This window comes from Haliaeetus leucocephalus, unplaced genomic scaffold, assembly GCF_000737465.1.
Source record: "Haliaeetus leucocephalus isolate CR32 unplaced genomic scaffold, Haliaeetus_leucocephalus-4.0 Scaffold157, whole genome shotgun sequence".
NCBI classification, from domain to species: Eukaryota; Metazoa; Chordata; class Aves; order Accipitriformes; family Accipitridae; genus Haliaeetus; species Haliaeetus leucocephalus.
In genome coordinates, this window is record NW_010972593.1 from 1,755,041 (window position 1) to 1,768,934 (window position 13,894).

General features: G+C 53.3%; 2 protein-coding genes across 2 annotated transcripts in view; both read left to right on the plus strand.

The window, feature by feature from the left end:
• The first annotated feature begins 331 nt into the window (after positions 1 to 331).
• Positions 332 to 10,208, plus strand: MAP2K2 (mitogen-activated protein kinase kinase 2). Its single transcript, XM_010562270.1, has 11 exons — positions 332 to 381; positions 919 to 1,129; positions 2,544 to 2,690; positions 3,351 to 3,428; positions 3,875 to 3,926; positions 4,022 to 4,146; positions 5,635 to 5,848; positions 6,742 to 6,806; positions 7,675 to 7,736; positions 8,425 to 8,470; positions 9,847 to 10,208. Exons 1-11 carry the CDS (start codon positions 332 to 334, stop codon positions 9,955 to 9,957), a joined length of 1,161 nt encoding a protein of 386 aa, XP_010560572.1. The 3' UTR covers positions 9,958 to 10,208.
• A 3,384-nt stretch (positions 10,209 to 13,592) lies between these two features.
• Positions 13,593 to 13,894, plus strand: part of ZBTB7A (zinc finger and BTB domain containing 7A) — a 20,724-nt gene continuing 20,422 nt past the window's right edge. The window contains exon 1 of the mRNA XM_010562272.1: positions 13,593 to 13,618. Within this exon, the coding sequence (XP_010560574.1) occupies positions 13,616 to 13,618 (3 nt within the window). The 5' untranslated portion in view covers positions 13,593 to 13,615. The remainder of the gene's footprint in view (positions 13,619 to 13,894) is intronic.

Sequence of the window (13,894 nt, forward strand, 5' to 3'; positions counted from 1 at the left end):
GTTTGCTTGGGGGGGGTGGTAGGGAAAGCGGAGGAGGCTGGGGGAAGGTCTGGGGGCAGCCGAGGCCTGGGGCGTGTGGGGACCAGGCCTGGGCACAGAGGTTGGGGCTAGGATGGGGACTTAGACTTGGGCAGGCAAGACTGGGGGGGGTAATCAGGACTGGGGGGGGAGGACGTGTGGGGGAAAGGGTGATGGTGGAGAGGGGGACATGGGCAGTGCTAGGGGGAGGCAGAGCATTGCATGGGGGTGCGGGATGGAAGGGGTGGGGGTGAGACCGTCCCGAACTGTTGCCCTAGGTGTGGGTGGTGGGGGATAAGATGGTGAGCAGCAAATGGGAGAGAGCAGCTGGACCCTGTGCGGGCAATGGGAGCTCAGCAGCAGGTGCTGGGGGAGCACAGATGCCCCTTTGTGCTTGGGAGCGGTGGGTTTGGGGGTGGTGGAGCAGGGGGGTGTAATGGAGCAGGGGCTTGCTGGACACCGTGGAAAGCCCTTCTCATGTTTCACAGAAAAATCCAAGTTTGGCTTCCCTTGTTGGGAGAGGGAGAGGTTGCTGGTGCTGCTGTTCTCTCCGGGCTGAGCTGTGCTGCCTCTTTAAGGATTGAAGTATTTTCTCTACTCCTTGGCTTTCCCAAAACGGCTGACTGCACTAAAGCTCCTCTCCAGAGGAGATGCGCGTGTTGGGCAGATATTGCACCATGGGTCTCGCTGTCCGTGTGACCCTGTCAGCACCAGAGCTGAGCCCTGCCTCTCTCCAGAGCTTTGCTTTAGTCTTGCTGCTGTATCAGGGGCTGAGTACATGTCAGACGATGGTTTTCAGTTATTTCCTTCCACTTCCCTAAAAAAAAAAACAACCCTCTTTCTCTGATGCTGCCCTTGTAGTCTCTGACCATCCCTCCTGTCTCCTCCTCCCCTCTCCAGGGCGAACCTTGTGGACCTTCAGAAGAAGCTCGAGGAACTGGAGCTGGACGAGCAGCAGAAGAAGCGCCTGGAAGCTTTCCTCACACAGAAAGCCAAAGTGGGCGAGCTGAAGGACGATGACTTTGAGAGGATCTCCGAATTGGGGGCTGGCAATGGTGGTGTGGTCACCAAAGTGCAGCACAAACCCTCAGGGCTCATTATGGCACGGAAGGTAATGGGGGAGTGGGAGTAGTGGGTGGTGGTGTCGTGCTAGAGAGCGTCCGGCACTCGCCCTGGCTCTGGGAAAGCCAGCTTCCTTTGGGATGTCTCTGCAGTGACCTGTCTGCACCCTAACCACTTCGCCTGGGTCAGGACCATGGTCCTGGCTGGCCCCAGCTAGGTTTTACGTGGAGCCTCTCGTGCTTCATCTCCGAGCTGCCCTGCCTGTCTCCAAGTCCTCCCCTGGGAGAGGCTGTGCTCTTGGCAACAGGTCCCTGGGGTTTGGAGCGTCTTCTGTAAAAACATACGTTTACTCTTTTTTCCAGTGAAGCTGGTTTTAATGAACTCAGCTAAACTGGATAGAAGCAGTAGGAAGCACATCTCTTGAGGATCCTAGGTCGTTGCTAACGAGGACTGGAAATGGCCGGTGGAGGATGGGTTTGGCGCACACATGTTCCTCGCCCCCCACTTAACAGATCCCCAAGGAAGCTCCAAGCAGCCGTGACAGTGGTTCCTCTCAGATGCAGGTTTATGGGCAACGTCTTCTACTGTGGTGCCCTACAGCAGAAAACTAGGAGATGCTTTGTCTGCCTATTAGAAAAGGCAGTGCTCAGTGAGAACAGTGCAACCATTCATTTGTAGGACAGCTTCCTTGAAAGTCTGGTCTCACCTGCTGTTGGGATGGTTTAGCGGGTCTCATGAGCAAATCCGCTTCTCTAGGTGGCTTCACTCTCAGCCGAGTTCTCAGAGTCTTCCAGGGTGTTTGATTTGGGAGTGTTGGTTGTCGCTGGGTGGTTTTAAGACTGTTGGGAGCTCCATGTTCAGAAACTGAAGCGAAGGCAAGCTGCTGTCCTGCCTGTAGATGCTGGCCTTTGTAGGTCTGTGGGAAGGACAGACGTCCCTGGGGTAGGGTGTCCTAGAGCTTACAGTAACAGTGGCTCTTTTATCTGACCTGCCATCGTATTTTCTAGCCTCTACCCACAGCTGTGTTAACTGACTCTATGTGGAGCCCAAGGAATAAAGCAACTGCTCTTTCACGTGCATAATCTTCATGGGATTTTTTTTACTTTCTGTGGTTTCCTTGATATCAGAGCACCTATTCTTACAACACCTACAGAACTTGTGAAAATGTTCCTGTCTGCTGAGTCAGATCTGCATCAAACTTCTGACTTGTCTTTCCGCTCTGTATCTTGTGTGATCTCTGGGTGTTACATGGCTGGCAGTTGCTTCAGTCGCTAACAGGCTGCACAGGGCTCTACCTATCCTTAATGTTAGCCTGCAAATGGTAAAAAGTCTATGCCAAAGCAGAGCTTCCCTTGAAGATGTTTTTTTTTTTTTATTCTTTCCAACACTCAGGACTTACTCATGTGGTTCCTGTAAGTTTTTCCAGGCATTACACCTTGAATATTTTTTTTCTTTCTTGGCAGCTGATTCATTTAGAAATCAAACCAGCCATCAGGAATCGGATTATCCGAGAGCTGCAGGTGCTGCACGAGTGTAATTCCCCATATATCGTGGGTTTCTATGGAGCCTTCTACAGTGACGGAGAGATCTCCATCTGCATGGAGCACATGGTGAGTCCCCATTCCTCCTCTGCAAACTGCCGTTCCCTGGAGTGTTCCGAATTGCATCTCCCCAAGACTTGAAATTGCAAGCGAAATGGGTTAGGGTGCTGGCAGCTGCAATGGCTCCTTGCTCTGGCTGCAGCAAGGCCACTGTGTGCCTGGTAGGAGCTGCACTCTCCTGCTTAGGCATTGATATGACAGAGAGATTGACTTTTTGGAAAGCGGAAGCAGAGGTTTGGGGGGTTGGCCAAAAGGAAATGTTGTAAACCTGCCACTCTACAGAGCTTGCAGTGAAGCACAGTGTGCAGTTTCTGTTGTCTCTGGCGGTGAATAGTGTTGTCGCTCCTCTGGATCAGTGCTGACAGCATCATCTTCACATTTACCACTGAGAGAAAGGAAGCTAAGAACTAATAGCAAGAAGTAGAGCTGATAGAAGATAGCATTAAAATAGTTTTCAGCGAGATGCTTGAGCTCTGATTACCAGCTATCTTTTTTTCTGCTGTAAACAGAGTGTGCTTGATGCCGAGTCGTTGCAGACAGCTGAGCTGGGATGCTACGTACTGCTCATATACCACTTGCCCTCCCTGGGCATGCTTGCCTGTACAGCCAGCTGCTCTGTTTTCCTGCCGGCGATTAGCGTGTTGGTCATTTCAGTGTTCTTTGTTTTAGGATGGTGGGTCTTTGGATCAAGTGTTGAAAGAAGCCAAAAGAATTCCCGAGGAGATCTTGGGGAAAGTCAGTATAGCGGTGAGTTACGGTGGCTCTTCAGGCTTCCAGAAAGCATTTGCTGGGCACGGTTTGGGAATAATGCTTGTATTACCTTAGGAAGCTTTCTTCGTTTCCCCATACGCACTTTCCTATCCTGACCTAGGGCAAGAGGCAGTGGTGTGTGCCAGAGGGGAGGGGGGAAAGCATATTCGTAACCACTCTCCATAGCTCCAACCCCTTGCATTGCACCAGCTGGTGTTGGCCTCTCCTGGAGATTTGGGAGAAGGTTTCTCAGGTGGTAAACCCAAGATCTGTGATTGACTTGATGACAAATTGCAAACCCTGAGACACGTGGACACTATGGGATGGCTTTCCTCGCCAAGCTGCAGTGTGGCAGCACCCAGAGTTGATGCAACGTGTCCTGCTGAAGGGAAAGCACTTCCCTTCCCAGCTCTGACCTCATCCTGTCTTTGGTTTCCTTCTAGGTTCTGAGAGGCTTGGCGTATCTGAGAGAGAAGCACCAAATCATGCACAGAGGTGAGAGGAGGAACCTAAAAATAACTGCCTGCAGTACAAGAGCCCTGTATTTTACCTAGAGTTGTGTTTACGCTCTTGTCTCTTGTTGTTGTCAGATGTGAAGCCTTCTAACATCCTGGTTAATTCTCGAGGAGAGATTAAGCTGTGTGATTTTGGGGTCAGCGGTCAACTCATTGACTCCATGGCAAACTCTTTTGTGGGAACTCGGTCCTACATGTCTGTAAGTTCCTTTCAACTGTTGGCTGGTTTGGGTTTTTGGGGGGGGGGGGGTTGGTTTTGGTGGGTGTTTTTTGGTTTTGTTTTTTTTGGTGTTTTTTTTGTTTGTTTTTTTTTTTTTTTTACAATTTGGGTTCAACTCAGCTCTTACAGAATCAGAATGTAGTGTCTGATTCACTTACAGTTTTGCTCTGTGTTTCCCTCCTTATCTGGACTGCCCCGTTCCTGGTTCACATCGGGGGCAAGCCCAGTGCTTCGAGGCACTGTCCTGTGCTGGAGAAGCAGATGCCGCCTCATCCTCCTGAGGAGTCGGTGTCCTGTCAACTCCAGCCTGTGCCTGGCTATTGGTGGTGGCATGTGGAAGTGCAGAGACTTGCAGGGAAAGATGTTTCAGATCCTACAAATGCTTCCATGTTTTATTTTGGCGAGTGTTTGTGGGTTCAGAAACATCGTTCTCTTTTCTGTATGCAAAGCTCTGTGCAGAAAAACGATTGTGGAGGGGATGCAGATGCTGATACATGCACCTCCTCTGCTGCTTTGACCATGTGCACTTGCTGGCAAAATTGGGGTAAAACCAGTTTAGTACAGCTGGGTTTTTGTACAGGCTAATGGGAAATTAAAGCCAAATTGGAGTCAGCCAGTGAGAGTGAACTGCAGGAAGAGCTGATTGTGCCTCTCCTCCTTTAAATGAGAATAATCATCAGTGTTAGCTCAACTGCAGATAATATGGTGTCCATGACAATAAAATCACCTCCTGGCTGGCTCTGATTCCCCAGGTTCTGCTGGCTGAAAGGCAGAGGGTAGGTGTGGGTCTTCTCACCTCACCATGTGTAGTTGTGGCTGGGAACGAGCGGTGGGTTATTTGGAAAGCCATCAGACTACACTTCAGTGCTTAGGTCTGAGCTGCTCTCGTATTTTGGGAATGGTTATTCAAGTACAGTTATAGTTAGACAGTGGCTATTTAAAAATAATATCTCCTTTGCACTCAGCCACTGGGTCTGCACAGCTGACTCAAAGCTGCCAGTATGGATGACTTGCATTGATTGATTTATTTTTAATTTTTATTTCTCTTTCAATGGTAAGAGCCTAGAGTGGATTTTCTGCTCCTCAAATTCCTCTTGGGTATTAACAGGAATGAGCAAGAAAACAAAAAATTTTGTTAATAAATTGAGTTCATTAGATCTCAGCATACAGAGAAATAGATTCCTACTGTGTACTCTGGACTCCTAAGTATAAGCAGCTGTAAATGCTGCTCAACTCTAGCTGTTGATTAGCTGCATACAAGTGCTTTATGTTTGCACATGATCTTTCATTTGCATCCCCTTTGCACATGACCCCTTTGGGACAGTCCTTTCCCTGAAGGGGTGGAGAGCTGAGCTGGAGAGGCTGTCAGGATATCGAGTCTCATCTATTTAATTTCAGTGCATGATGTTTATGACTTTGCGTATTGATATTCTGTGTCAGTGTGTGTTTCTGTGGTCTTTCCTTCCAGCCTGAGCGGTTGCAGGGCACCCACTACTCGGTCCAGTCTGACATCTGGAGCATGGGTCTGTCGTTAGTGGAGCTGTCTATCGGAAGGTACCCAATCCCCCCGCCAGACTCCAAGGAACTGGAAGCAATATTTGGCCGTCCTGTGGTGGACGGGGCAGAGGGAGAGTCTCACAGCATCTCGCCGCGGGCCAGGCCCCCAGGACGCCCCGTCAGTGGTAGGGGCTGTCGTATGCATTGGAAACAACATGCAGACGTGGGGGCGAAGGGGTCGGGTTGTGTTCGGTGTGGCTGGGTTAGCCAAAGGCCATTTTGGATGAGGTTGTGGTGGGGAGGTGAGTGTTTCTAGAGAGGCCCCTCTCTGCAGAGCAGATGGAGCCATGTCAATGCTCCAGCAGTATCCACTCTACCACGGAGGTTTGTAATTCCTCATGAGCACAGGCAGGAGTCTGGTCTTGCATGGGGAGGTGAGGAGATTGCTCTCAGGATGTCAGCCAGGGTCTATTAAGATTTTTGAAGAGCTCAGTTAATCTGCCTTTAGACCCTGCTGCGACCCATGAGAAGGCTCAAGCCATGCAGCAAATCACCCTGTGCTGGGGATGGTGCAGGCTGTTGGGATGTGGATCCCTTGGAGGAGATGCTTTGAGGGACACTGTCACAGCCCATGTTGCTCCTCAGGCTCTACCCGTGCTGCCAGCAGGTTCCTTTCAAGCTTGGGGCAGCTTTTTGGGAACAGCTTTGCTGGGAGCTCTCGTAGAAGTACCACACTGGCACAGGTGTTTGAAGGAGGCTCTGCTCAAGCCATTTGCTTGGAAGCAGAAGGCTCTAGAAGCGCTGCCAGCCTGCCACAGCAGATGGTCTGGTACTCTCCAAATGCTCCAAGCTAGGAAATAAATCTGGACTATAGGCACAGAGAAAGAAATCCAAGATTTTGGAATGTGTTTTCGTTTTCGCTCCGTTATTTTTTTTAACCACGAGTCAATTCCCAAGTGGGTTGCCTCTGCCGCTCCCAGCTAAAGTCCCACAGCACACATGCTTTTCACACAAAATGAGGCCCCTTGCTGTCCCTGAACAGCCTCTCACCACTGTTTTTGTCATCTTAACCATGCAGGCCATGGGATGGACAGCCGGCCTGCGATGGCCATCTTTGAACTGCTGGATTATATAGTTAATGAGGTGGGTATTTCTTTACTGTCGGCTCTGCTGGGCTTCCCTGAGGTACCACAGTGTCATGTCCACTGTCAGGTTGGGCTCTGAATCCTTTGCTTGAACAGGGGCTTTTTGATAGAGAGCCCCTCTGAGCTGCACTGATGTCCTTTCCTTCTCCCCGTTACCTATTTGTATTGCAAAAGAATCTCTGGTTTTGGAATAAGGTTCTGCAGGGGGAAGTTTGTAATACCCTTGAAAGAGGAGAGCAGCGAGGGGAGCTCTTGGCTGTAATGACCTGCTCCTTCTGCAACTGGCCGTTTCAAACATGCTTCTCCTTAGATCAGCAAAGGATGAACGCTCCCTCTGTGCAGATGCTGAGGTTGTGCATGTTTTCTCAGATGAAGCTCTTTGAATGAGGGTGACCAGTGCTAAAATCCCAGGCTGAAATGTCCTGCCAGACTTGGAAGGTAGGGTCCATCCCACCAGCAAGTGGAAAGAGCAGCTTCTCCTTTCAGGGTGGTAGGAATTGACCCCCAGTTGTCATTTCTGGATCGGCTTCGTCCGCTGTAGGCGTTGCCAGAGCTGGGATTTGCGAGCTTAGATCCAGAATTGCGATGCTGCAATTTCGGTTTCCCAGCTTTGGCAGTGATTCAGCGTGGGGTCCCCCCCAGCTGCATGCGTGTCATGCTGGGGCAGCAGTTTGCTGCCAGCCCAGCCATGTTCTGCCAGGGTAAGAAATGGCAGAGAGCAGTTCCCTAGTTGTAAAGGGCAGCTTGGAGGAGGAGGGTAGCTGTAGAGCACAGCTTTTCTGCAGCTCATTAAAGACTGTAGGTGACACTCTGTGTTTTGACCCATTAACACACAGTGATGCAGAAAACCCTTCTTTTCTCTGCAGCCACCTCCCAAGCTGCCGAATGGAGTTTTCACGCAAGATTTCCAGGAGTTTGTAAATAAATGGTAAGGATTTCATCTTACAGCTGAAGGTGGAGGCCTGTATATACTCCCTGACAGCTCTGCAGGCTGCCGCTCCACCCAAAATGTTCAGTGTAACGCAATGTTCTCCATGCTCTGTAGGTGATCTCTCCCTGGCCGCAGTATGATCCTGCATTGTGCTGGGAACTCCTGCCTTGGGAAGGGTTGGAATAAAAGCAGTTTATTTGTGGTGATGCTTAGCAGTATCCCAGCACCTTCTAAATATGAACCTGGCAGGGGGATGGTGGAGCAGATTGCTGGGGCTGTGAGTCACCCCACAGCCTTGCAGGCACCAGGCATACACCATCAACTTCCAGACCTTCTGAAGTGGTGGGGGGACACCTGAAGATGCTGTTGCAGCTCCTATTGAATCGCAGAGACTGGACATTATAAAAATCACTCATCCCCCGCCAAGCGTTAGGTCCTTGTCTCCATTTGGAGGGTGCAGTTCATCCACACAATCTAGAAGAGACAGATCCTGCAGCTTTCCCTTGGAGCTGGGCTGTTGGAGATAAAGCTTTGTGAGCTGTTTCCATGCTGCCAGGCTCCTGGGGAAAGCAGCCAGGAGGCCAAGTGGCTTTTGGTGAAGCTGGAGAACTCTCCAGCCAGATAGCTGGTTTCCCACAAGAAACGTCTCAGCATTGGTTTTGGTCTCTTGTTCTTCTCATTTCAGCTTAATTAAAAATCCAGCAGAACGGGCAGATCTGAAGATGCTGATGGTAAGTGGGGAGAGCAATTTTCTTTCTACAGTGGGGTGGCACCAGATCTGTAAACTGTTGCCTTGTCCCTCTGTGCCTCTTGCTCAAAAGGCTGGAAACTCCCAGGCTGAGCTTAAGATGAGCCAAATAGAGCCTGGGAGAGGGAATGACTCACCTGTGATTCAAAGGCAGTGATGGTATCTAGCCCATGCAGAGTCCAGGATGGGAACCACCCAGCTGTCCCATGTCTGCGGAGGTGCCTGGGACAAACCTTTGCTTCCCAATTCATCTGGGCAGATGAATGTGAATATATGGAGCTGGCAATGTGCACTCGCAGCCCAGAAAGCCAACCGTATCCTGGGCTGCCTCAAAAGCAGCGTAGCCAGCAGGTCGAGGGAGAGGATTCTTCTCCTCTACTCTGCTCTGGTGAGAACCCACCTGCAGTACTGCGGCCAGCTCTGGGGTCCCCAGCATAAAAGACATGGACCTGCTCGAGCTGTGAAGATGATTGGGGGGCTGGTGCACCTCCCCTATGAGGGCAGGGTGAGAGAGTTGGCGTTGTTTAGCCTGGAGAAGAGAAAGCTCCGGGGAGACCTTACAGCAGCCTTCCAGTACCTAATGGGCCCTACAGGAAAGATGGGGAGGGACTCTATCAGGGAGTGTAGCGATAGGATGAGGGGTAACGGTTTTAAACTGAAAGAGGGTAGATTTAGATTAGATATTAGGAAGACGTTCTTGACTTTGAGGGTGGTGAGGCACTGGAACAGAGGTTGTGGATGCCCCATGCCTGGAAGTGTTCAAGGCCAGGCTGGACAGTGCTTTGAGCAACCTGCTCTAGTGGAAGGTGTCCCTGCTCGTGGCGGGGGGGGGTGGGACTAGATGATCTTTAAGGTCCCTTCCAACCCAAACCATTCTACAAGCCCAGTTTAACCACATTGACCTCAGCTTTCCTCCTCAGCGGCATGCTGAGCCCCTGAGCTACATCTGGGTGCTCCCACATTGCCCTTGCAAAGGAGGTGGCCTGTGTCCTTGTGGCCCCATGCCCTTGTGCGAAGGTTGTCTTGTCCTGCCTGTGCTTCTCCGTCACCTTCTGCCCCAGGGGAGCAGGGTTTTCGTCTGCTCGCAGGCAGGGGCCATGCAGGCTCTGCTCTCCTCTAAATCTTCATTGCTCCCATGCCTGTGTGTTGACTACGTGGCCAGCACGGGATTAAAATCCCAGCCACGGGGCTGCAAGGAACAAATACTGTTCCAAAATCTGCTTTTGCTAACTGAGAGCAGCCTGAGCTGTGGCACCAGGATCTTTTCACCTCTCTGGGGTCTAGCCCATGGCACGGCTGGGTTTTGGGAGCCGGGGAGCAGCCGGCGATGCTCCTAACCCTCTTTCCCTTCGCTTTCAGAGTCACACCTTCATCAAACGCTCCGAAGTGGAGGAGGTGGATTTCGCCGGCTGGCTGTGCAAAACGCTACGGTTGAACCAGCCCAGCACACCCACCCGTGCTGCCGTGTGAAGGCCGAGCCGACCGCCTGGTGTCAGTACATCTGCCTCTGTCACCATTTCCTCTCCTTCAGTAAATGACAGAACTGCCCTCCTTCCTTCTCCCCGGCCCCCGCTCGCCTCGCGTCCCAGCGGCAAAGCACCATCCCCTCGGAAGCGTCTTTATCGGCCGTCCCCCAGCCAAAGCGGGGTTGGTTTCTTTTGATGTGGGGGTGTTCCAGGCCTCTGCTCCAGCTCTGGAGCTCCTGACACTTGGGAAATGTGGTGCTGCTTATGTTAATTTTTCTCTCTTTTTTTTTTTTTGGAAACATGTTCACTTGGGTTAAAAAAAAAAAAGAAAAGAATCGTATGTGTGCACGCTTGCATGTATATGAGACGGTGGCAGGGGACGGGGACAAGGGCCTGCACAGCAGATGTTTCACCTCCTCCCTGGTTTTTATGTGGGCTCAGGGGCAGAGATATCGGTGGGGCCAGGAATTGGAGAAACCCTGTCTAGGGTGGCCAGAAACAGTGTCACCATCCTGCCCGGGGTGGCTGGAGACGAGGTGGGCACCTTGCTGATGCGGGCAGGAGGTGTACGGGATGATTTATGGCTGAGCTGGAGAAGAGCGTAGTGGTGAGCTCCCTCCTGGCCCATCTGCAGGTGGAGGAGAGATTTGTATTTTCTTTTGTTTTCTTTCTAAACAGTTGTTTTAAAGCCTGTTCTTGTTGCACACTGGATATTTAGTGAAGGGTCTTGATCTGTTGAGCGCAGGCTGAGCTCTCGGCTCGCAGCAGGAGGGAATCGGGTGGGAGCTGCGGAGTGGGTGCGTGAGCAGGTCCCCCCAGGACCATGGCTCTCGCCTTTAGGTGCCGAGGCGAGGGGAGAGCACGGGCTTTTCTGCCAGCGCAGAGAGGTGGGAGGCAGAGCCCGGTTGTCCACTGTGGCCAGGACAGAGCCAGGCTAGCCCCGAGAGTTGGGTCCCTCTCCTGACCCCGCCATCTCCTGGGGACGGGGAAGGGTGAAGCCCCTCCAGGCTGCAGGTTTTCCCCTTCCAGCTGCCTCTCGCCCACCCCACGAGAGGCTTTGGCCATCGTGGCTGTAGCAGAGCCCCAGGGCTCCCCATCGGAGCCCCCGTGAGCCCCCTACTCCGTTCATCCGGGAGATGTGGGGTGCCTAGGCTGGGCCTTGCAGGGAGGGGATAAACCCACCCAGTGAGATCCACATTGTCCTGAGGCCACGGGGTTTTCCGAAGGCCACCTCTGCCTGACCATGGCTGATGGTCTCTCCCTGTCGCATCCCCCCCCTGCCTGGGAAGGACCTGGTAAACCCCCCCCGGGTCCCACCGTGGCTGTGAAGGCTGAGCCCCGGCAAAGCAGCCGGATCCATCCCTGCCAGCACCGCAGCTCCCCGCTGTCGCCTCATTTTTCACCATGTGTATGTGTTTTTGGGTGACTTGCTCCCCTGTTCCCCCACTGCGTGGGACCTCTGCGATCCCCAAGCCCCCTGTGAGGAGATGGTTTTTGGAAGCTTGGTGGGATTTTTTTTTTTTTGGCATGTTTTCCTTCTCTTTGGGCTGCTTTTTTTTATCCCCCTTGGGCTGGCAGCTGACATCTCCTCTGCCTGTGCTCGGGTCCCACCACAACAGCCCCCCAAAAACAAGTGCCGTGACACGGTAACCCCAACCCCCTCGTACCCTTTTCTTTCCCCATCCCTAGCAAAGGATGATGGCGTTGCCTTGCTTGGGGTGAGTGCTGGGGGCAGCTGCGTTCCCCCCAAGGCAAACCCGGGGGGGAGACCCCAGATTTTGGGGGGCCGAGTACGTCTGTGCTTGCTGGCTCAGCTTGTGCCCAAGCAAGTCGCCCCAGAGCTGCGGGGATGCTCATCGTTATGTTTTTTGCCTCTTAATTTAAGTGGGAGGTGGAGAAGGGGACAGTTCATAAAGCTTTAGGATATTTTCAGTTGGGTTTGATGCTGGGCTTTGGAGGAGGAGGAGGAGAAAGCGTATCGAGCGTTTTGTTGGTGCAATTTATTTTTTTTAAACTTGGTATTTTCATCATGAGACAAAAAAAAAAAAAAAATAAATGGCACTTTACATTTACAGGCCTTTTCTCTTCTTGGTTGTGCCCCAAGTGGCTTTAACCCCTGCAGAGCCGGAACCCCAGCGGGCCTTCCCTGGACGGGAGCCATGTTGCTGACCGTGCCTGGGGACACGGCCACGCCGGGATGCGCCGGTGGCTCTCGCTGCGCTGCCCATCAGCCGCCTCCGGCGGAAGAAGGCGATAACGGAATTATCTTGGCAGGAGGCAGCCCTGGCCAGAACAGGTGCAAGGTCTGAGGACGGTGCGATGCCCTAAATCCTGCCCCAGGGGAGTCGGGATCAGCTCTGAAATATTTGGGGTGAAAAGAAGCAGGGAGAGGTGAAGGTGGGCTCTGCCAGCCCAGGGCAGACTTGGCGAAATCGAAATTGGGCCCAGAATTGAAAAATAACTTTATTTTGCAGAGTTCTTGTGCCATTAGCGATGCCAGGGATGCTGGGGAGGTGGTGCTGAGCACCAGTGTTGGTGCTGTCCCCACATGGGGGGGTCCCTGATGTGAAGCTCCTGTGGTGGCATTTTGGGGGGGGATCCTGGTTTTGCTTCTCCTGGTACTTTGAGGTCCCCCGGGAGTCTGGGCTGTCCTGCAGAGACCGGGATAAAATCACTCCACCCATGAGAGCTGCAGCAGGTTTCAGTGATGTTGACTGGAAATCTTGGTGGGGGTCCCGTGGGGTCCCCGGGCTGGGCGTGAGCATGGTCCCTTGCAGCATGGTGGGGTTTTGGGGGTGCAGGGAGGAATGGGGGGGGGGTCTGGCCAGGGCTGGAAGAAGGGGCACCCCCAACCTCGCTGCTTCTGTGGGACAGGATGGGGGTGTTTGGGGTCCTGCCCCCCGCCCCAGACATATGTGGGTGCTCTCTATATCTGTGTTGCAGGCAGTTTTGGGGTGGCCCTCGCGTGGGGGGGTCACGGGGCTGTACTGCAGCTTTATCTTTGGGCGGGGGGGGCTCTGGGCGTGCCCCCGGCTGCGGCGGGGGAAAGCGAAAGCAGCCGGGGAACGTGTGGCCGCCAGCGCGTGGCAGGGCCTGGTCCTGGGGTGCAGCCTGGGGGGCCCCCCACCCCAGACCCCTGCATCCCCCCCCCCCGGTGTTGGGGCCCAAGGTCCCCTCAGTCCCTACCTACAGCTGGGTTTCCCTATCCTGCCTCAGTTTCCCCACCTGCAGAATGGGGTTAATGATACTGAACCACCCCTAAAAACCTTCCGGGGCTCCTCCAAGGCTCTCTACCGCCGGGGGGGGGCAGTGGGGGTGGGGGGGGGGGCGCAGGGTGAATGCGGTGGGTGAAGCCCTCGGTGCCCCTGTGATGAGCTGAGCGGGGTTATTTAAGGGAAAAAAAGGGGAGAAATGGGGAAATCCCAGGGGTGCTGGCTGGTGGGGCTGGAGCAGAGGCCCCCGGGAGCTCTGGGGGTCTGATGATCAAAGCCTTTTCTATTCTTTCTTTCTCTTCCTTTAATTAATTTTTAAAAAATCATTATTAATTCAAAATCTTCCCCAAAATCTTGCCGGGGCTGGGTGCCCTACGGCAGCCCGTGTTCTGTGCGGATGAACCGGCAGGAAACCAGCCTTAAGGAGCTAGCTGTTCACTCTGGAGCGGAATGGTGGGTATCTAGAAAAGACCTGGAGTTCTGGTCATGGGTGGGGGCTGCTGCTGTTGGCTATCCCCTCCCCCACCCCCCTCCCACCCCTCACCCCCCCACACCCCTGCTTCAGGGCAGGCCTGGAGGTGGTGGCTCTGGCGGGTTAGTCCAGTCCCCTGTCCCTGCTGGGCTGGCTCCCAGCCCACCGGTGACCTTGGGCAGAGCTTCGTGTCCCCTTCCCAGTATGGGGGCGGGGGGAGATTGGGAGAGGGGGGGTGGCAGGGGCCAGTGGGGGGA